The following is a 21,210-nucleotide window of genomic DNA, read 5'->3' on the forward strand; positions in this document are numbered from 1 at the left end:
CCTGTTCAGCGGTGCTTGTCTTGAAGGGCCCTGTTCAGCGGTGCTTGTCTTGAAGGGCCCTGTTTCTTGACACGGCGGTGCCCTGTTCAGCGGTGCTTGTCTTGAAGGGCCCTGTTCAGCGGTGCTTGTCTTGAAGGGCCCTGTTCAGCGGTGCTTGTCTTGAAGGGCCCTGTTCAGCGGTTCTTGACATGTGTCTCCAGGGCACCAGATCCGGCCATGAGATGGAGTTCACTCGCCACCCGACATGTGGCTGCCGGGCCCTTCGTGCACATCTGTCTTCTCGATTGCGGGGCCCTCCTGTGCTGGCGTCCCGGGCCCGTGGGTATCCTCCTTCACACCTGGAATGGGGCTGGTGGGGCCCTCCTGGGCAGCTCGCCTGCTGCCGGACTTGTCGGGGTGCTGCCCTTGCCACCCTTCCCTGCTCCTCTGTGGCCCTTTCCTCCCTTTGTCGGTGTGACAGGTGGCACCCCACTTCCTGACGGTGCCAGGGTAGTGCCATTGGAGCCTGCTGTCTCTGGCCTCTCGCGCCGGGCCTTGCCTTTCTTAGATTTTTTTACCAGGGGGTGGGCTGGCTGTCCCTTTACTGCTAGCTGAAGTAGCTGCCCTTGAAGGTGGTGGACTCCAAAATCCCTGGACTATTGTCCTTGTAGGTCCAGGGGATGTGGTGGCTGAGGTGCTGATTCGACTCTTAAGAGATGGAGGGGGTGGGTCAGGTGATGGAAAGAGGTTAATTTTGGACAGGAAAACTTTTTTAGGAGCAGTGGGAAGGGTAGGTGCAGTGGGTATGGGAGTGGAGGAAGAGGATGTGGTTGTAGGTGAGTCAGGTCTGGTGTCTTTGGGTGCAGGTGCTTGTGCTGGAGGCTGTCGTGAGGTGGATGGCTGTTGGTTGGGTGGCTGTCTGCGTTTGTGTGGTTTGGAAGAGGGGGTGACAGACACACTGGGAGAGGACACAGGGGACGTGTAAATGGCAGTGGGGGTGGTGACTGCACATGTGCGGAGTGTCCTGGTGGGTGTGCTGGTGATGGACGTAGTGGCTGATGATGTTGTGCATGCAAGTGTGAGTGGAGACGACACAGGGAGGGAGGAGGGAGACGAGGAGGAGGGGGACACAGAGGAGGCAGTGGCTGTTGGCATGTCTGCATGTGGATGTTGCTTGGGTGACTGCTTGTGTGATGTGTGGTGCTTATGTCTGGATGAGCTTGCCTTGGGTGTTGAGGTGTGTGCAGGCTGGTCTGTAGGTGTGTCTGGGATAGGCAGAGGAACAGGGGAGTGGGACTGGGTTGAGGAAGTTGGAGGAGGGAGGCAGGAGACAGGGACAATGGCTGCCGTCAGTGCTGAGGCCAGAGCGTTGAACAATCGCTGATGGGCAGCCTGACCCGAATGAATGCCCTCCAGGTATGCATTACTCCGGTGCACCTCCCTTTCTACACCCTGGATGGCATTCAAAAGGGTAGACTGCCCAAAAATGAGCGTCCTGAGGAGGTCAATGACCACCTCACTGAGGGCAGCACGGGTAACTGGGGCAGGGCCTGAGGTGCCTGGGGCGAAGGAGATGCCCACCTTCCTGGGTGAGCGGGCACGGGGCGAAGGCTGAGGGGCTGCTGGGAGGGCGGAGCTGGTGCGCTGGGTGGCGGCTGTACCTGTTGTTGCGGTGGGCACGGATGTTGCCGCCACCACAAGGGAGCTCCCTTCCGAGGACGTGTCTGTGTCGCTGATGTCACCACGTGTCCCCGCTGTGGAGCTCCCCTCGCCCTCCGTCTCACTGGTGAACTCCGAGTCGGTTGCATGGCCCTCCAGGGCCATGTGAGATGCAGTTCCCTCGTGCTCCGATGCCACTTCTCCTCCGCCTGATGATGCTAATGCACACATGAACAGGAAGACCAACAAAAAAGGGGGGGGGGGGAGAAATAAAGACATGTTGAGTGCATGCATTGGCGACACCGTTGGCGGAGAGGACAGACACAGAAGCCCCCTGCACTACGCCGCGCACTTGGGGTACACTACTCAATCCGTGGGACATGGCCTACAAGACTATGGACGACAAATCCACACATAGGTGACACAGGGCCATGATTAGCTGTACTAGGCAACCTACAGGGGGGGGGCGGGGGCACAGGGCCATGCCTAACGGAGGGGCCATGCCTAACGGAGGGGCCTAGCCTACGGAAATCGCCCTGGCCTAGGGATACCCACAGCCCTCCTCCCCCACCCAGACACCTCCAATGTGCGCTAAATCAGCAGAATGAGCTTGTACTCACCCCCTTGTGTCTGCTGTGATGTCCTCACGCGCCCATCCAAATCGGGGTAGGCCACCGCCAGGATCCGGGACATCAGGGGGGTCAATTGACGGGAGCCACCCCTCCTACGTTGGGAGGCCATCCCCAGCAGAGCCTCCGCGGTCTTCCTGCTCCCGCGGCGGATGTCCTCCCACCTCTTGCGGCAGTGGGTGCCCCGTCTGTTGTGGACCCCCAGGGTCCGGACGTCCTTGGCGATGGCACGCCAAATGTCGAGTTTCTGATGGGCGCTGACCTATGTCACATGTACAGGGGGAGAAATAACATTGTCATAATTTTCTGCATGCTCGATGTGAGTGGCCCCCCATCCCCACCCTTGCCATGTGGCACATGCTCTCATCCGTCCTTTGATGCATGCCTCAATCGCTCCCCTCCCCACCATCTTTCATCCACCCGACTCAACCTAGGCATTGGCCACAAAGCATGGTCCCAGTGTACTTACCTGTTGGTCTGGAGGACCGTAGAGTAGCGCATACTGGGGGAGGACCCCATCCACGAGTTTCTCCAATTCTTCAGAAGTGAAGGCAGGGGCCCTTTCCCCAGTCGCAGCAGCCATTGTCTCTTCCAGACCGAGGTCACAGCAGCACTTGCAGTATAGGTCCTCTCCTGTGGATGATCAGGTCTTGAGTGATTAAGCAGATAGAAATTGACGGTCACGCCCGCAGCGGTGCGTACCGCGGCGGTGCGTACCGCGACCGCCGGCGCACTTCGTCATTGGCTCCTGAAACCCATAGGGTTCAATGTTACCCAATGCAGCTTTGCGCCGCGGTCTTCGACCGCCTACCGCCACGGTGTGCCACGCCAGCGCATTGACCTCACATCCCATTGTCACACTTCACAGGTCAGGCAGCCGCCATTTCAAGGTCCCACATGGCTTAATTTCTACTGCATCACACATGCCTAGGCCTTGCATCGACACTCATACAAGCCATTCAATGCATAGAGAATCATGTACTGTGCAAGCTGTGGGAACGTACTTGTGGGTTGATTGACTCTGTGCTCGCTGTTGTCCTTCCTAGGCACCGTCCGCTGCGACTTGCGAGGAGATGGAGGAATGTTCCCGTGTACAGACCGCTGGTGGACCTGTCGACAATGGAAGAAATACATGTCATACTGACATACAGGCTTGACAGAGCCACTCTACAGGAACTGTGTGCCCAGCTGGAGCCACACCTGATGTCACCCATCCGCCAACCCACAGGGATCCCCCCTCTAGTGCAGGTTCTGTCAGTACTCCATTTTTTGGCAAGTGGCTCATTTCAAACAACAGTGGCCATTTCATCAGGGATGTCTCAGCCTATGTTTTCAAAGGTGTTGTCCAGAGTGTTGTCTGCCCTGCTCAAACACATGCGGAGATACATCGTTTTCCCTGAGGTGGAGGATTTGGCTACAGTGAAGGGTGATTTCAATGCGCTTGGACATATTCCCAACATCATTGGTGCCATTGATGAGACACATGTGGCTTTGGTCCCCCCCGGCAGGAGTTAACAGGTGTACAGGAACAGAAAAAGTTATCATTCCATGAATGTCCAGGTGGTCTGTTTGGCTGACCAGTACATCTCCCATGTAAATGCCAAGTTCCCTGGGTCAGTGCATGACGCCTACATCATGCGAAATAGCAGCATCCCTTATGTGATGGAACAACTACAGAGACACCGTGTGTGGCTAATTGGTGACTCAGGTTACCCCAACCTGTCGTGGTTACTGACCCCAGTGAGGAATCCCAGGACAAGGGCAGAGGAACGGTACAATGAGGCCCATGGCCGTACTAGGAGGGTGATCGAGCGTACCTTCGGCCTCCTGAAGGCCAGGTTTAGGTGCCTCCATATGACAGGTGGATGCCTAATGTACTCACCAAAGTAGGTGTGCCATATCATCATGGCCTGCTGCATGCTTCACAACCTGGCTTTGCGACGCCAGGTGCCTTTCCTGCAGGGGGATGCTCCAGATGGTGGTGTTGTGGCAGCTGTGGAGCCTGCGGAGAGTGAAGAGGAGGAAGATGAAGAGGACGACACAGACAACAGGGACACAGTGATACAGCAGTATTTTCAATAACACACAGGTAAGGATCAACACCGGCATTTTACATTTACTTACAGTCTCCTGCCTCTCTACTGTCTGAGTTTCCCCCCAGTGTATGTTAACTGAGTTGTGACTTTCCCTTCCAATTTCAGATATGTGGGCCCCACTGCGTGACCTCTGCTTTGTTTGCCCATGGACTACAGCTGTGTGACAGTGGTATGTTGTCATCACAATGTAACTGGTCATTTTGGCACGTTTATGTCTAATACATATTTTCAAAAATACAGGCAGACTCCAGATTATTTGTGTGCAATATGTGTGTTTATTAAAGTGCTCAATTTTGGGATATGCTTGAAAATCGGTGATGGGTGATGGTGGAGGAATGTCCATGGCAGAGTCCAGATTCTCAGTCTCACAGGTGCATTGTCCATATGCCTGTGGAAGGTGGAGCAGGGGCAGTTTAAGGTTGGACAGGGTGACAATGTGGGACAGTGGGATGACATCAGGGGGTATCCTTTCCTGGCGGGGGTCTTGGCATCCTACTCTGTCTTCTTTCTAGATCTCAGGCCCCGCTTGCGGGGTGGTTCTTCTTCTACAGGGGGTGGGGTTCTGGTGGCCGGTTGTACTTGTGTCGGGGCCTCCTGTCCACTAGCGCCGGCGGAGGTTGTAGCCTGTTCCTGGTCCATGCTAGTGACAGGGGCCCTTTGTGGTGCCACATGGTCCCGCAATGTGGTGACAATCTGGTTGAGAGCCACAACGATGGTGCCCATTGCGGAACTAATGTTTCTCAGTTCTTCCCTGAACCCCATAAACTGTTCCTCCTGCAGTACCTGGAGCTCCTGGAACCTGGCCAGGACCGTCGCCATCGTCTCCTGGGAGTGGTGGTATGCTCCCATGATGGAGGAGAGGGCCTCGTGGAGAGTGGGTTCCCTTGGCCTGTCCCCCCCCTGTCGCACAGCAGCCCTCCCAGTTCCCCTGTTTCCCTGGGCCTCTGTCCCCTGGACCGTGTGCCCACTACCACTGCCCCCAGGTCCCTGTTGTTGTTGGGGTGGTGGGTTACCCATGGGTTCCCTGTAGTGGTGGACACACCGCTGATTGACGTGTCCTGGAGACAGAGGCATGGGCCCGCTGGGTGGGTGCTGTGCTGGTGTTCCCAGAGGGGGGTAGGTCTGCTGTGGCCTGTGGCTGTGTGAGGGGAACCCACTGTCCCGAGGTCCCAGATGGGCCGGGCTGGTCATCTGGGTCCAGGGAGACAGAGCTGCTGTCATCACTGGGGGCCTCTTCTGGGGGTGGGATGGACATTTCTGGACCCTCCTGGGCGGTGTGGTGGCGTTCGGGTCCTGCAGGGGTATAAGAGTATGGTTATTGCTTCTGTGTGTGCCATGGCGTGCAATGGGTGGGTGCCCGTGTACCCCAGTGCTGGCATTCCCTTGTGGGGGCTGTTGTGACGGCGGTTTGTGGGGGAGATGGGTATGTGCAGTGGGCATGCTTAGGTGATGGGTGTCGATGGTTTGTGGTGGCATGCAGGGTTTGGTGTTGGGATGGGTGGGTTGTGATGGTGAGACATTAGCAAGGAGGATGTGTGATGGGGTGGGGGGGAGGGTGGGGGTATGAGTTGGCATGCTGGTGGGTGGGGGGATGAAGTAGTTGAGATTAAACTTACCAGAGTCCATTCCTCCAGATACTCCTGCGAGGCCCTCAGGATACAGGATGTTCAAGACCTGGGGGTTGAGGTTGGGGTCCGCCGCCAGTCTTCTGCACCGCGATGTTGTGCCTGGATACCATGGAACGCACCTTCCCCCGTAGGTCGTTCCACCGCTTCATGATGTCGTCCCGATTTCGTGGATGCTGTCCCACAGCGTTGACCCTGTCCACTATTCTTTGCCATAGCTCCATCTTCCTGGCAATGGTGGTGTGCTGCACCTGTGTCCCGAAGAGCTGGGGCTCTACCCGAACTATTTCCTCCACCATGACCCTGAGTTCTGCGTCTGAAAACCTGGGGTGTCTTGGGGGTGCCATGGGGTGGTGTGGATGAGGTGTGGGTGGTGTTTGCGGTGATGAGTGTGGTGAGTGTGGTGGCTTGTGGTGTTTTGTGCGTGGTTGTTGTGTGGGTGATGGTGTAGTGTGCCTCTGTGTGATGGTGTTCTCTATTCTGTGCTGTCTCTCTCTGGGCTTCGTCTCTGATTTGTGGTCGTAGGGGTTTGTGGGCGATGTGGGTGTGTGTTTTATAGTTAATTGGGTGTGTGGGAGTGTTGTGTGTATGTGTCTCAGGTGTGTGTATTTCAAATTGTCCAATGTGGCTGTGTTTTGGAGCTGTATGTGTATTTTGAGCGCGGCGGTGTGTACCGCCAATGGAATACCGCGGTTGAAAGACCGCTGCGTGGATTCGTGGGTCGTAATGGCATGGGCGTATTTCTGTTGGCGTGACGGTGGAGGTTTGGTCTTCGCCAGTTTATCGCTGCCCGTTGGTGTGGCGTACTTTTGTGGATGTCGGGTTTTTGGCGGTTTGCCTCTTGAGGGTCAGAATGACCGTGGCGGTTTACCGCGACCGCGGCGGTCTTCTGACCGGCGGTAAGCGCCTTTTACCGCCGAGGTCAGAATGACCACCTATATCCTCTCTAGATCTTCACTTTGGACTATCCAAAGTCCTAACTAAGACAGATAAATGAATTACCCTTTTAGTGCAGTGTTTAGAACAAGGCCCAACACATACATCTGATAATCATATTGCACATTCAGCTTATGTTACATGTAGACATCTACACTCACACCATACAACTATGTAAATGTCCAAAGAAAATGTCTATTCCATGCAAAGCATATTCAGAACTCAATTGACTGTAATGAAAACCCCAACAAGGCAGCAACTATCAGATCACCAGATTAGTCCAAATCATGGATGCCTCCAGAATATTTTCATGCAGATAATCTCTTTTTCTTCTGTGTAGATCTTTCTAGAATGGAGTGCTGACCAGCAGATAAATTAACATGCATGAAGAAGAGTTGTATGTTTCTAGTTTGCATCACCAGCTTTGCTGCAGTCTCTTCTCCAGCAATGCCACGGTAAAAGCATTCTGACCCCACATGCTTATTTAACAACGTCTCCTTACATAGTTTGCTTTGCAATTTGTGTCTCCTTTAAATGTAATAGGCCTGGTTAAAAAATTGTAAAAGTGTGAGGGGAGATGTAAACGTATGTGTACTACTGGGAATGCCATGTTTATTTCCACAATACATCATTGTAAACAATAGACAATTACACTCTGTTGAAAGGCAGACTTTGTTTCCATACTTTCCCATCAAGTTAGCAGCAGATCTATTCCCCTTAACAACCTGGAAGAACAGTTACTCCAGCCATTTGCTGGAGTAAAAACCCCCATAGTGTTCCTTATGGACGCGCGGGTGAGAAATGGCTTGGAGCCTGCCTATACCACAGAGCTGATGAGCTTGTAGAAGTTCAGAAACTTATACTGCAAACAAATGTTTGTCCTTCACCCCTCCATCTGTTGCATGGGGTTCACCTCTGCATTATTTATCCAGAGTAGGGATCTTTGACCTGATAAAACCAGATTAGCATGTTATTCCCTATTATTGAGTGAATAGCTTGGAATAACCGGATTTAGATTTAAGGATATCTGCTGGAATCAAAAAGAAATCATTATTTCCTGACTGAGAAACCCATCTTTGGTCGTAAAAGTACTTTTCCTAGCAGGAATGGCAGGGTTTATAACAAGGCATTACATACCCCCTCGACCATCCCATTTTTCAAGGGGTTGCAAATTGTGCTTTGCATGCTGAACAGCTGTTTTTGAATCGCACCATTTGTACGCTGTGACTGTGTTTTACAACAGCAAAGCCTGTGGCTGTGTGAGTTACAGGCTTTGCAACCACAATCCACTTTTATACATCTGTCCTATGGTCACTGATGTTCATGTCATTGTTTTCTATTTTAATCAGATAGAAGTTCTCATTCTATTCATATTTTTGTTTCAGCTCTCCGAGAAACATGGCAATGTATTCACAGTGCATTTTGGACCCAAGAAAATGGTGGTGCTGACTGGATATGAAACCATAAAAGATGCTCTAGTTAATCAGGCTGATGATTTTGGAGACAGAGCAGAAATACCCATATTTCAAGTATTGTCTGGAGGGCATGGTAACTCACTTGTTTCCTTCAGAGCAAACCACCCTTGACTTGCATTTTATTTGCTCTTTATTTCCTCATACAAGTGTTTCTGTTTTTTACATCTTCAACAGCTCACACAAGTATTCAGGGAAAGGCAATGGTTAAATATCTGTAGATAGAACCTTTTAGAATTAATGTTTTGATTGAAACTGCACCCTTCACATTACTTTCTACTTCTGGTCTACCCAGGGCTAATTTTCAGCATATTCACGAAAGATACATTTACAAACTTTACCTCTAAATGGAGATAGCAGGCATCTTGACAATCTGGTATAGATTCAACACTCCTGGATTTATAATAGGCTCTCTGGTCTAAAAGGAATACCTGTGGCGATTAAGGTGCCGATTTAAAGAAGGGTTGGGGTGTTCCTCCAACACACTTGTCGATGAAAACTTTTTTCATGCAGGCTTTTGTGGCAAGCCAGTGCAGCCTTCCTGTAGGAGGTGACAGTCCACGTGGCATCTTTCATTCCAGAGAACAGCCTTCCATAAGGCTTTGTACCCTACACTGCCTGTTTAGCGTATGTCTAAAGGATCAGCATAAGGAGTAAGCTCATGGCACAGTTAATGTAATCTTTCACCACTGTGCCTATTAATACAAATTGAAAGTCATTCCTCATGATGTACATGATGTATTTTTATGTGTAATTGTAAGGGGTTATACTGCATGCAAATTCCTATTGGCAGCTGGTGCTCAGAACTATCCGCAATACGAAATTGGAATCTATTAGCAACATTTAACAGAGAACCAGGCTTTTGAAGCTTTGCAAGACTTAGATAGTTACATGGACCAGCACACAGGGAGTAATCTCCATTGTCTTGTGGCTGTCACCAAGAACGGCTGGAAGCCCAGATGTATTTGCTTTTGTTTGGGAAATGCCAGGCGATGTGCAGTGAAGGATCAAAGTGTTCTGGATAGTAGGTAGGGGTGAAATGTTTTGTTGTGGATATACAGGACTTAAACAATGGTAACCTTGGGAGGCTTTGCACATGGATTTGAAAATCTTCCTTTCAGCAATTAGTAGCCAATGAAGAAAATCAAATGTAAGAAAAGTTGCTGACCAAGCAGAAGATTGAGGGAAAGTCGTGCAGTAGTGTAGTGGCTCAGAATTGTGCCCGTTCAGCTAATTGGTGTGAATTGTTCGGCAGGCAGGGACGGATATGCTGCAAAGTCTTTAGCAGAAGAATGAATGTGGAGGACAAGTGGTAAGTGACAGTGACAAGTCTTGGCCGAAGAGAAGACGTAGGTTACAGTCATGATCTACAGGGGTTGGAGCTGGAGTGAACTGTGTGGGCCAGAGATGCAAAAGATGCACTCGGACAGAGCAATTGGCTAGAATTTCAGGTCTAATAGGTCACCTGGCACTAAATGTGTTTGGTCTAAATTCAAGCATGTTCTCACTAATACAAACTGCCCTTAGTTAAACTTTTCAATACACAAAGACGTTCATGATTTTACTTGGTGGACTGATCAAGACCTAGACAGACCCTACCTGTTCCCACTCTAACTCCCACCACCTCCTTCTGTCTGCCCTTGGTACAGCGCTGCCCTAAAAGATACCAAGAAAAGAAGCCAAAAACTCTAAGGCTCATGGAGATTAGACTATTCCACGGTCCCACACACTCAACTACACACTGCTCAACGCTACTGCGGTATTCTAAAGGCAAATATTGTGCAATGAATGCTTCAACTGCATGAGTCTGTGTTTGCTGAGACTTCAGCCCAGAAGTTGATGTTGTTTAAAAGTAAGAAAGAGTTGTGACTAATGGTTAAAGGAACCAGGAAGTTCTCCACGAGATTAACAAAATTATGGTAGGTGGATGCAGGTGATACCAGAGGTATCCTGCAAAAAAGGTGGGTAGAGAAAAGTTCATGGTAAAGTGAAGAAGTTTAGCCCCCTTCATGTCTGCCTACGCGGAGGGGTGAAAAATTGAAATTGGGCAAGCAGACTACATCTAAATTAGGTCTGGCGACCTCTTACATCCACAATTCAGTGATGAATAAGATGTCCAGACACGCATACAAGTTCCTGAATCTTGAGTGTCTGGATTGAGCGCTGAGTGCCACAGTTCAGCGCACAGTTCAGGGATGAGTTCAAAGTGATGCTGAGATGATGGAGAAGGTGCAAGTATTTGGTGACAGGTGTCTAGCACTGTGGAACCCTGCAGAACCAGTTTGCAGAAATCTAGGAGAGGATGGCGTTAAAAAGGATAGAAAGTGCTTGACTTACCCGAATCAAGTGCAAGAAGCTCACTTTTAGTGCAGACCAGCCGGTTGGGGCCACATAGGCAGCATCCTTACCACTGAGTGTGAAAGATGCACATGCAGGTGTATAACAGGCTTATGTTAGGTATATCCGTGGTGTGCCAGTGGCATGCTCACTATGTACAGTCTGCTGCACGTCCACATGCCCAGTTTCAAGGGAATAGCTTGGTTAGCTAGATTGGGGGATGTGAGGTTCAGGCTTCCCAAAAATCACACTAGCACATAATGTTAAAGTACATCATACGACAGGCAGGGCACACACGAGTTGCCTAAGTGGCAGAAGAAAGGGAGAGGAATGCAGATTGTTAGGGGTACTAAGTGATAATTTTGTGAAATAACCAACATTTTTGATGTCTTTCAAAATGCAGAGAGGGAGAGAGTGTGTGTGCGTATTTGTCTGTGTGTAAACATTCCTGTTGAAATCCGGCAGACTCCTCACTATACCTGACTGAAAGCACCTGCACCCAACTATTTATCGCAAAATACAGTTATTAGGGAGTCTAACAACCCAAACACTCTCCCTGAAGCTACATCCCTGCCAAACTGGTTTAAACAGTTTCATATCCTGAATGAGGGGGCGTGATCTAGGTGCATTGTCAGGTGTTATGTTAGGGATGGTAGATCCCATTAAAGGTGTAGCCAAAGGTTTTTCACAAACGGACCCTACCACGGGGAAGCACAATGGTTGGATCTTGTCATCATGGAGAGCTAATAAAAGTGCAAGGGATTTGGTACCTCGGGTTAGTGTGCTCCTGCTAACCTGGTGCCTGTGTCATCTTTTCATGCAAGTTGTGGGCCCACCTAATGTGCTGACTGTGGGACCCACAACTCAACAACTGGCAATGATGAGGCACTTATTCAGTTATGGGTGCTGCCTCTGCTGCTTGTGGTGTCTGGTGCCCCCCTGTGCACAGTACGGAGCGTATCCTGTGGCTCCACTGAACCTCTGTGGCCCGCTTCGGCTCCTGCTTGCCTCTTGCCTGGGGTGCCTGCATGCAGAAGTGCAGGAGCACGTCTAGCAGCCACATGGAGAAGCTCCAGTTCCTCCGATGTGCAGTGATGCCTGATGCGGTCTCCTGTCAGGCAGTATCATTCTGAACCTCGCTGCCCCTGCCTGCCTGCCCAAATTTCTTTGGTGGCAATCTCGTCTCACCACCTGCCCTGGCAAGCTGCTGTAAGCTGCTCAGTGACGTGCCTGTTTGCTGCCGTGGCCTAGTTTGTGCATACATCAGTGGACCCATACCCCCGCATCTCTATCTCTTGTGCTGATCTGGCCTGCACCTTTGTACTGCAGTGGAAGTTGGCTCCCTTCTGCCTCCCATGATGTCTTCATCTGCACACTGGTGAACGCACAGTGTGCCAACCAGATCATTACCAGGGACACGGTCAACTCGACATTTGGCAAGCCACTATTTCCATATCTAGAATGACAGCCCACAACACAGTTGTACTTGGGGCATGCAAACCTCAATTACAGGTCAAATCCACTCTGTTTCCCGCCATCTCCCTTTGGCCCATCTGTCTGCTGCACCAGGGGTATTGATGTGCCTTTGCCCACGGCCAGGGCCCAGATCCCCAGATTGGAGGTGACAGTCCCTGGTCTACTCCATCATGGCCTCAATTCTGGCATTGGAACCATTTGTGATGGATGACAGTCCACTGGCCCTAGTGGCCAAATGGAAGGATCGGGTGGAACGACTGGAGACCTATTTTGCAGTAATAGCACTGGACAATGAGATGCTATTACACTTGGGAGGTGCAGCAATTCAGAATTTGGAGAAGTCTGTTGTGGAAGTTGGCCAACCTTTCACATATATATAATTAAACCAGGCATCGGCAGCCCATATATATCATTAAACCAGGCATAGACAAACCCTGAGTATGAGAGATTCTTACTACACCTGGCTCATCAGTTACCGGATGAGTCTGTGGACACTTTTTACACTCCATTCAAAGACATAGCCATCACCTGCATCCTACCAGATGCTGATGATGAAATTCGAGCTCAATTCAGCCAAGGATGTTTCTCTGTCAAACTCAGGGAAAACATTCTACAGGTACCAGGAATTCCAATGGCTGACATTTTGACAATGGGTAAGTTCAAGGAACTCTCCAAAGTGCTAGCAGCGCACATGGAAGTGGCTCTGCAATGGCAGGTGAAGACTGAGCTGGTCAACGTGGTTGCTGTAGTGAGCACGGGCAAAAAGAAGGCACGCCCCAAACCCAACTCAATTCCCAAGACATTTTACAGCTGCAGAGGGTCAGACCCCCATCAAGGACCCTGTTTCGTCCAAGGAAGAAGGTGTTCGGCCTGCAGGAAACCCAACCATTTTGCAAAGGTGTGCAGGCCCTCCACACAAAAAAAGGGGCAGCTGTTGAGGGTACACTGGCGCATCCAAGAGCTTGATTACAGTAAGATGTTGTTGCTTGCAACATTCAGACTTATTTGGGTATATTCATTACATCCTTGAGTATCACATTTACAATAAACAATGCTTGTTAAATGTTTCATTTATTGTAATAAATGCTTGTTGATTATTCACATTGTATCCCACCTACTAAACTTGTGCCAACTGTAACTGTGTTCTTCACGATGTGATCTGTGTTGAACATGTGCCACAATCAGGAGGATAATTGTTCATTTCCTTAACAAACAAACAACTTCCTTTCCATCTTCTTTAACTGCAACTGCCAAAACATGTGCTCTTCACAATGTGATCTGCATTGAACATGTGCCACAATCAGGAGGATAATTGCTCAATTCCTTCACAAGCAATCAACTGCCGAAAGGCACATATGCACATTTGATTATTTAGAGATGCTTGTAAGTCTGAGGCCTTGCTTGGCTTGGTCCCTATTGCTCTGCTCACCTATTTCCAGTCAAGTCAAGTTCCTTGTCCTCCAGCCTGGCTCCTGTAGATTATCAGTGCAAGTCAAGTTCCTTGCTCTCCAGCCTTCTTCCAGTCAAGTTTCAGTGTTCCTCGATCTCCGACCAGCTTCCAGTCGAGTTCCAGCATTTCTTGTCCTCTGGATAGCCTCCAGTCGAGCTCCGGTGATCCTCGCCCTCCGGTCGGCTTCCTACAGAGTCCTGGCCCTCCTCATCCATCTTCTGCCAATGATCCTGTAATTCCTGTAAAAAGAGAGAAAATAAGAAAGGAGAAAAAAACAGTTTGGGTTCTTCTGAAACTTTCAAGCAAGTAACTTTATTTCAAGGTATAGGAAGATGAATTGCTTCAATGAATCAAAACAGAGCTCTGTCTTTTAAATAATTTATGACAATAAGAACTAGTGTGATTTATCTTTATTTTAGTGGGAATTCAAGATACAGTTAAATAGACATTAAGGAAAGACATATTTCCTACAACAAGCGCTCCCCTGAGAATTAGGAGATTGGAAATAGATTATGTTCAGCCTTAAAGAAACCCAGAATCCTAAAAACCAATAACCCAGTATTTTGAGAAATCAGAAGTCCTGATGCCCAACACGACACACCGTCTAGGGTCCATGAGTCTGATTCTACAATCCACAAAGCAGGAGCTGTTTTTTTTCTCTTCCTAAAACCCGCTTTCCCTAGAGGACTTGCGAGAGAGCAATGTACTCTTCATCATGGTCACATTAGTCCTCACTGGGATTAGGGAATTGTCACCGCCCCATCGGAATGCCTGGAATTCAGGTGAGTGGCTTGCAGAGAACAACAGAACAAAACAGTACACGCTATGCAGATTCCTGAAATGCCAGAGAATGAAGAGGATATGGAAGATGATACCATGGAAGGAGAGGTTCACGTCATCCATGCTCTGCAACCCAGTAGATGTCCACGGAGATGTGGTCCCAAATGCAACATCCTCCTGGCAGGATATTAGTTACGGGCATTAATATTCTGGCACAGGATGTCGTGAAGCCACTGCCCACACAATCGGGTCTACACACCCCACGTCCACCCATGTCTTGGCTCTTCAGTGCCACTCCGGCTCACAGGAGTGTTCACTAAGGAAATCCAGCATGACTCCAACTCCACTTGCTCGAACGTCTACGTGACCAAAGGTGGCTCTGGGATGCTGTTGAGCTGCCGGACAGTGGAACACTTCCTGTTAGTTGGTTTTGCCTTCAGCGTCGATCGGGGAAGCATGGATAAATTGCTAGATAAATTAGCAATCTTATTCAATGGGATAGGATGTCTCAAAGACTGTCTTGCACACTTACACTTTGCTGAATCCATCTAGCGTATTGTGTTGAAACATTGGAGGGCGGTGTTCCACCTGTGCCCCAAAGTGGAGGCAGAACTACAGAAGTTAGAACAGCCAGACATCATCGAAAAGGTTGATGGTCCCACACCCTGGGTGTTTCCGATTTTTAAGGCACAAAACCCAAGCAGCCAGGAGAGATCAGAATCTGTGTGGATATGCTCTTGAGGTGGTTTTCTAAAATGGATCTCTGGGCAGGATACCATCAATTACTGCTCACACCCAAATCAAGAGCAATCACCACATTCTCCACCGTTGTGGGTCTGCAAGGGTATAATGGGCTCAGTTACAGAGTGTCCAGTGAGCAGTTTTTCAGGACACCATCAGAGGGGTTTTGGCTGACCTTGATGGTGTCATCAATGTCAGCAATGACATTCTAGCGCACTCCCTTGCCCTGGAAGAACACCTAGACCGTCTGAGAGTGACATTCCAGAGATTAATAGACAGTACTCTCAGACTTCACTAAGAAATGTGCCTTCCTTCAGAAAGACATAGCCAGTTTCCTGATGCAACCACAGAGATGGCTAACTGGAGACATTCATCCCTAGCTGTGGCTTGAATGATGCCTTTGAGTGACTTTGGCAAAGGTCTGGATTGTTCTACCACCACCATTTCCTCGGCCTCAGATTCCTCTTCCCCGGTGACTGGCCGGCTATGTCTAGAAAATAGTACGCCAGATTTTGGGCACCAGGCTGATACACCACTGAGAATGGATTCTCAATCCTTGGTGGAGGATTAGAAGAGGATCCAGTGAAAAGAGGAATCAGTCAGCATCAGGCAACGTGAGCCTGCAACCAGGAAATCAGTGAGTGTAACAGAAAGCAAACTGAGCCCAGGAGCTCTCAGTGTTGTCTTCTAGCTCTCTGGACACAGCATCTACTGGAAAATAATACAGTATAATTAAAATTACAGTCCAACTGAAAGCGCAACGGAACGCTGAAAGATAATAGACTGACAGGCAGATGAACATAAAGCCTGGATAGCATCTATGGAGGTATAAGTCTATGAAGCCAGGCTTTGCTCTCCTGTTTGTAGAAGGGATGGGTAGCGCTCCTCTTTATGAGAAGTGACAGGAAGCTCTGATGTGTGTGGTTTGAAAGGGATAGTATTGAAAAGGGGGGAGGAAAAACAATTATGGACCAAATCTGCTTCCAAATTCAAGAGTGACAACCATGAAGTCTGTCCTGGTCAACAAAGTAGTCAGTTTAGGAAGGGTTTGCTCCGATGTCTCTTATGAATGAGGGATAACTTTATGACTATGGCAATTAAATGGTAGCTTGTGTAATAAGTGTAAAACAGCCTTTTCTTTTTACACCATTGTTCCCTGAGCTTCCCCACCCAGTCCTTCCTCCTTTTTGTGTGTTCAGATGCAGGATGCCGTGCACTGCTAGATTAGAATGTTGGGGAAGGCAGATAACATTTGCCGTGGGTTTGTAACAGCTTTCCTGTGAGGCATAAGAGAATAAACATACTGAAACACTTTGTTGTACCTTATTACTAAACAAGAAGAATTGGCAATGATTATGGGATCCTGAATTAAGCACTTTCGCCCAGAGTGTATTACTGCTTAACACTCCTCCTTCAGGTGTTTTTCCATGCAATTTGACTGCGGAAGTACTTAAAATCGCTTCAGGATCTACACTGGATGCATTTGTCTCTGCAAGAAACTAAGTTCTCGTCTCTGACCAACCCTCCTGGGGAGGAACTACCTTATGGGACAGTGACTGGGGAAGCTCACGCCCTTTATCACTATACAAGAGGAGAGCTCAAACCATTTTGTCCACTTAGGGAGCCATTTCTTTAAAAAAACAAACATGTATAATCACCTCTACTTTACACATCGTTGTCACAGTGCTTGGACTTTGACTGTTCTTCCCAAACTGTTGCTTTCAAAGTGTAATTCTGGTATAGCTCATCTGTTAAACTGATGAAGTATACATTGAACCATGGTAGGAATTATGACTGCGGTATCTAGACCTTCAATCTTTTTGGAAGTTCCTGGTCCCCCTGCTGAATGATGGGCCCAATGGATTAGATGTTTTGAAAAATATCTAGAGGCAATTGATAAACTAATTAAAGTCCTGCCAGGAAACAAGTTATGATGTACAATTGTTTGGGGGTTGAAGGTAGAAGGCTATTTGATCGCATCAGTTGAAAGGGTGGAAGAGGACCAAGAATGGGACGCTTTAAAGAAGCTAAAATTAGAATGCACAATTACTTTGATATAACTATGAGTGTTATAATGGAAAGATATAATTTCTATTATCATTACCAAGCACCTAGTGAACCACTTAAATCCTATATTGCCACCTTAAGAATGTACGCTACTAAATGTGATTTGGGACCATGTGGTAATGTGTACAACATGTGTGAAGCACAGGAGAAGGTTCTATGTCATTGAAGCTGAGTCTTGACAAGGTGATTTCAACCTATAAAAGTATAGAAAGATTCACAAAAAGAGTTAAATTGCTACTTGCTACCTAAGCCTGACAACCATCATTCTGATGTCAAGCTAATTCGAAAAGAAAGGGAAGTATCTCAGAACATGTTGAATAAATTCAGTGAGACCAAAGAACACATGTCTCTCAAAGATAAACCGGCATGTTACTATTGTGGATCAACTTTTCTTCTGGCATCTAGCAAAATTCACCTAGCACTTGACAAGTTGTGTGGAGGCTGTGGGGAAAAAAGGGCATTTCTACAAAGTATGTAGAACATCACATGGCAAAACAGTGTACACTGTGAAAGAATGTGATTCATATTCAGAAGGTTATGATGGAAATAAGATGATGAGCAACCTACTGTTAGTAATAGCCATCACTAACAAGGAAAACGGTCTGAATCAACCAAAATGTAATGCAGTGTGAATAGGAATGATGTTGAAGTCTTAGTCGACACTCGTTTAAGAATTACCATCATCTCAAAAAATATTTGCAATTTCCTGGAAACAGAGCAGCACTGGAGCACAGCAGGATCATTCCAGATGTCTATGGTGGTCATAAGATCAAACTGTCAGGAGTATTCAAAGCAAGCTTGAGCTTGAAAAACAAGAATATTGTTACAAAGGTGTTTGTAGTGGAGTACAGTGTGAACATCTTCAGATGTAAACACATGTCAACGACCATATGTGTTCAGCATCGTGGAAGATAGATTGGACACTACTTTTGAGCAATATGAAGCAGTGTTCAACATGAAACTTGGTCTGAAAGACTTCAAACATGAAATAAAAATAAACTAATTCTTGTGCAATTAGAGAACATGTTAGAAACATACCATAGTCAGAATTCACAAAAGTGAAGAGTATTTTAAAGGAATCGTGTGGAAATAGAGTGATGGATCCAATCAGTGCTTCAGAATGGTTGTCTCTGGTAATGATTGCTGGACAAAAATGTCTCAATCGGTTTCTGCATAAACTTTTGCTGAACTCAACCACAAAGTAATGGCCGATTGCCAACCACTACCATTAATAAACGAGATAGTGATGACATTGAACCAAGCTAAAATCTGCAGGACTTTGAACTTCATTGCAGTCTGTCACCAAATACAACTAAATGAAAAATCCAAGAAATACATTGCATTCTTCACATCTAAAGGAGAATTCCAATTTTTCAGGATACCTTTTGGGTTGTGTTCTACTTCTGCTGTCTTTCAACGCTTCTTACATCAGCTGTTTGCAGGCATGCATGGTGTAAAAGCCTTTTAGGATGATGTGTTATTTTTGTTGTAAAACAGTTGATGAGCACATCAATATTAAAACAAGTACTACAAAGAAATCAAGAAAGCAGATTACTGTTACAAGAAAGGCAATGCAAACTTTTAAAAAACACTGTAGAGTACTTGACCATAAGCCTCTTGTTAGCATCTTGCAGGGTCTTGATGGGTCAGGTAAAACTTCACCAAGAATTGCCAAGTTGGCATGTAAGCTTCAGGAATACCAGTTCAGAATAAAACACATTGCAGGGAGAATGAGTATCTCAGCAGATTACCTGTCAGGAGCTCCTTGTAATGAAGAACAAGATAAGGATGATGTTGAGGATGGTGGTTATACAATAGTAGCATGTCTGGTTGATTGTGGAGACTTAAGTAAAGCTGGCACAAATAATGAATGGTTGGCATCTCTTTATAATGACAACACATCACATTTATTACAGTGAAAGAGAACATTATTAAGGGGTGGCCATGGGAGATGGTGTTAGATGCAGTCTTTAGGCCTTTTTGGAAGATAAAGGATGAGCTAACTGACGTAGATAAGTTTGTGTTACATGTTGATACCCTAATTGCCCTGTCAGCCTTGAAAAGAAAATGAAGATCTTTGGCTCATGATGGGTATTTTGGAAAGACTGAAAAGAATCTTAGAGCAATATACTGGTGACCTTCAGTGGACCGTGATATTGGCTTCTAAGTCAATCAATGCTCCACTTGTAGCAGTGCTGATTAAACCTTGCTGACACATAAATGTCCCAGACACTCTGTTGAGTTAACAGAGGGTCGTTGGATAAAGGTTGGAATTAACTGCACAGGACCATAAATGACTTTCCCCTTTGCCATGTGTCATTCTATTGTTATAATTGGTTATTTCAGCATACAGATAGAGGTGGAATTTCTGCCCCAACCAGTTACCTCGGACGTAATTTGTGCTCTTGAAGGAATTATTTTGCTACAAAGAACTTCTGGGACAATTGGTCAATGATAGTGGGGTGCAGTTTGTGTCCCAAGAGATAGTGAATTTCTTGAAGGTGAAAGGGATAGAAAATATAAAGTCGTCTTTATATCATCTTTAAAGCAACGGGAAGGTAGACTGGTGTTAAAGTAACATATTTTGGTTAAAGCTGCCCTCAGTACTAGGTTATGGTCATACACCACAACACCACAGGAAGAACTTCATTTGAATTAGGGAGTAGGATGCCCATTACACATTTGTGACTTTTATGTCATTGTCATGGAAAAATGGGAAGGTAGGCACCAAGCAGAAAAAGATGTCCAAATAAGAAGCCTAGGCCCATATTTATGTTTTTTAGCGCTGCATTTGCGCTGCTTTTTGATGCAAAAGCGGAACAAACGTACAAAATACAATTGTATTTTGTAAGTTTGCGCTGCTTTTGCGTAAAAAAATGACACAAAAGCGGTGCTAAAAAAGTATAACTATGGGCCCTAGTGTCTAAATGTGAATGTAAAATGCATATCAGCTATGATGCTAAGAAAGCTGTAAAGAAAATGTCTGTAAGAAATGGCTTCCAAGTAAGAGTGAAAGACCCCAGGAAAAGAAACAATATCAGTAAATGTGGTGAACCAAGGCGAGTAGCCAAAACTAAGGGTTCTGCAGTCCTACTAGGCAATGGTCAATTCTATTGACATTTCCTCACAGAATATAGAGACATACTGCTGATCATGCTAGAGTTTAAAGAAATGGCCTCCTCTCTTTCGAGTCAAAGAGTATGTACTTGAATAAAACTTTAGAGAGGGAGAAGATGTAATATGTGGAAAACAACATGTTATATTTACATGATTGAGCGCCACTCTCCGATTGACCCAGTCCTTCCTCCCTTTTGTGTGTGTGGATGTTGGTGGGGGGGAGAACTGTGTATATTAGAATGTTGGGAGAAGGGAGATAAGCTCGCCGTGGGTTTGTACAGCATTCTTTTGAGACTCATAAAAGAGAAAACATACTGAAAGGCTTTGTGTTACCTCATTACCACACAAGAGAAATTGGCAAAGAATATTGGATTCTAACTTAAGTGCTGCTGACCAGAGTGTATTACTGCTCACTGCGTTCATGTGAAACCCATAAGAGACTAAACCTACTCAAAGGCTTTGTGTTGCCTTATCAAGACATCTGCTGCCTGCACAAAGTGACCAGATCACATGCTTTGAGGTATCACAGCATGAAGGTGTCTCTAAAATGTTATTGTTGTATCCTTGTTTCTTGCAGAGAATTCCCAGTGCCTAGAGAATACAATACCTCTATCTAGGATAATCGACAAAAGTACTTGGTAGAGAAACAGATTTTCAGAACTAAGGTTCCCACCCATAAGAAATAATTTGTTCACTTGATATTCTAAACATGAAAGTAATGGAGTGTGTAGTTACTATTGTAACTCCCCACTGCCTCGATAGTGGGTGGGTTACTTAGTGGATCAAAGCAAATATGAGTATGTTTTAAGTTTTTTGATGCACTCGCTACATAAACTCACTACAGGG

At 47.1% G+C, this 21,210-nt stretch overlaps 1 protein-coding gene across 1 annotated transcript in view; it reads left to right on the top strand.

Moving 5' to 3' along the window:
• LOC138261160 (cytochrome P450 2K1-like) overlaps positions 1 to 21,210 on the top strand; it is an 82,347-nt gene that overhangs the window by 20,028 nt on the left and 41,109 nt on the right. Inside the window, exon 2 of the mRNA XM_069209861.1 lies at positions 8,310 to 8,472. Within this exon, the coding sequence (XP_069065962.1) occupies positions 8,310 to 8,472 (163 nt within the window). The remainder of the gene's footprint in view (positions 1 to 8,309; positions 8,473 to 21,210) is intronic.

Source organism: Pleurodeles waltl, chromosome 10 (assembly GCF_031143425.1).
Source record: "Pleurodeles waltl isolate 20211129_DDA chromosome 10, aPleWal1.hap1.20221129, whole genome shotgun sequence".
Classification (NCBI taxonomy): Eukaryota; Metazoa; Chordata; class Amphibia; order Caudata; family Salamandridae; genus Pleurodeles; species Pleurodeles waltl.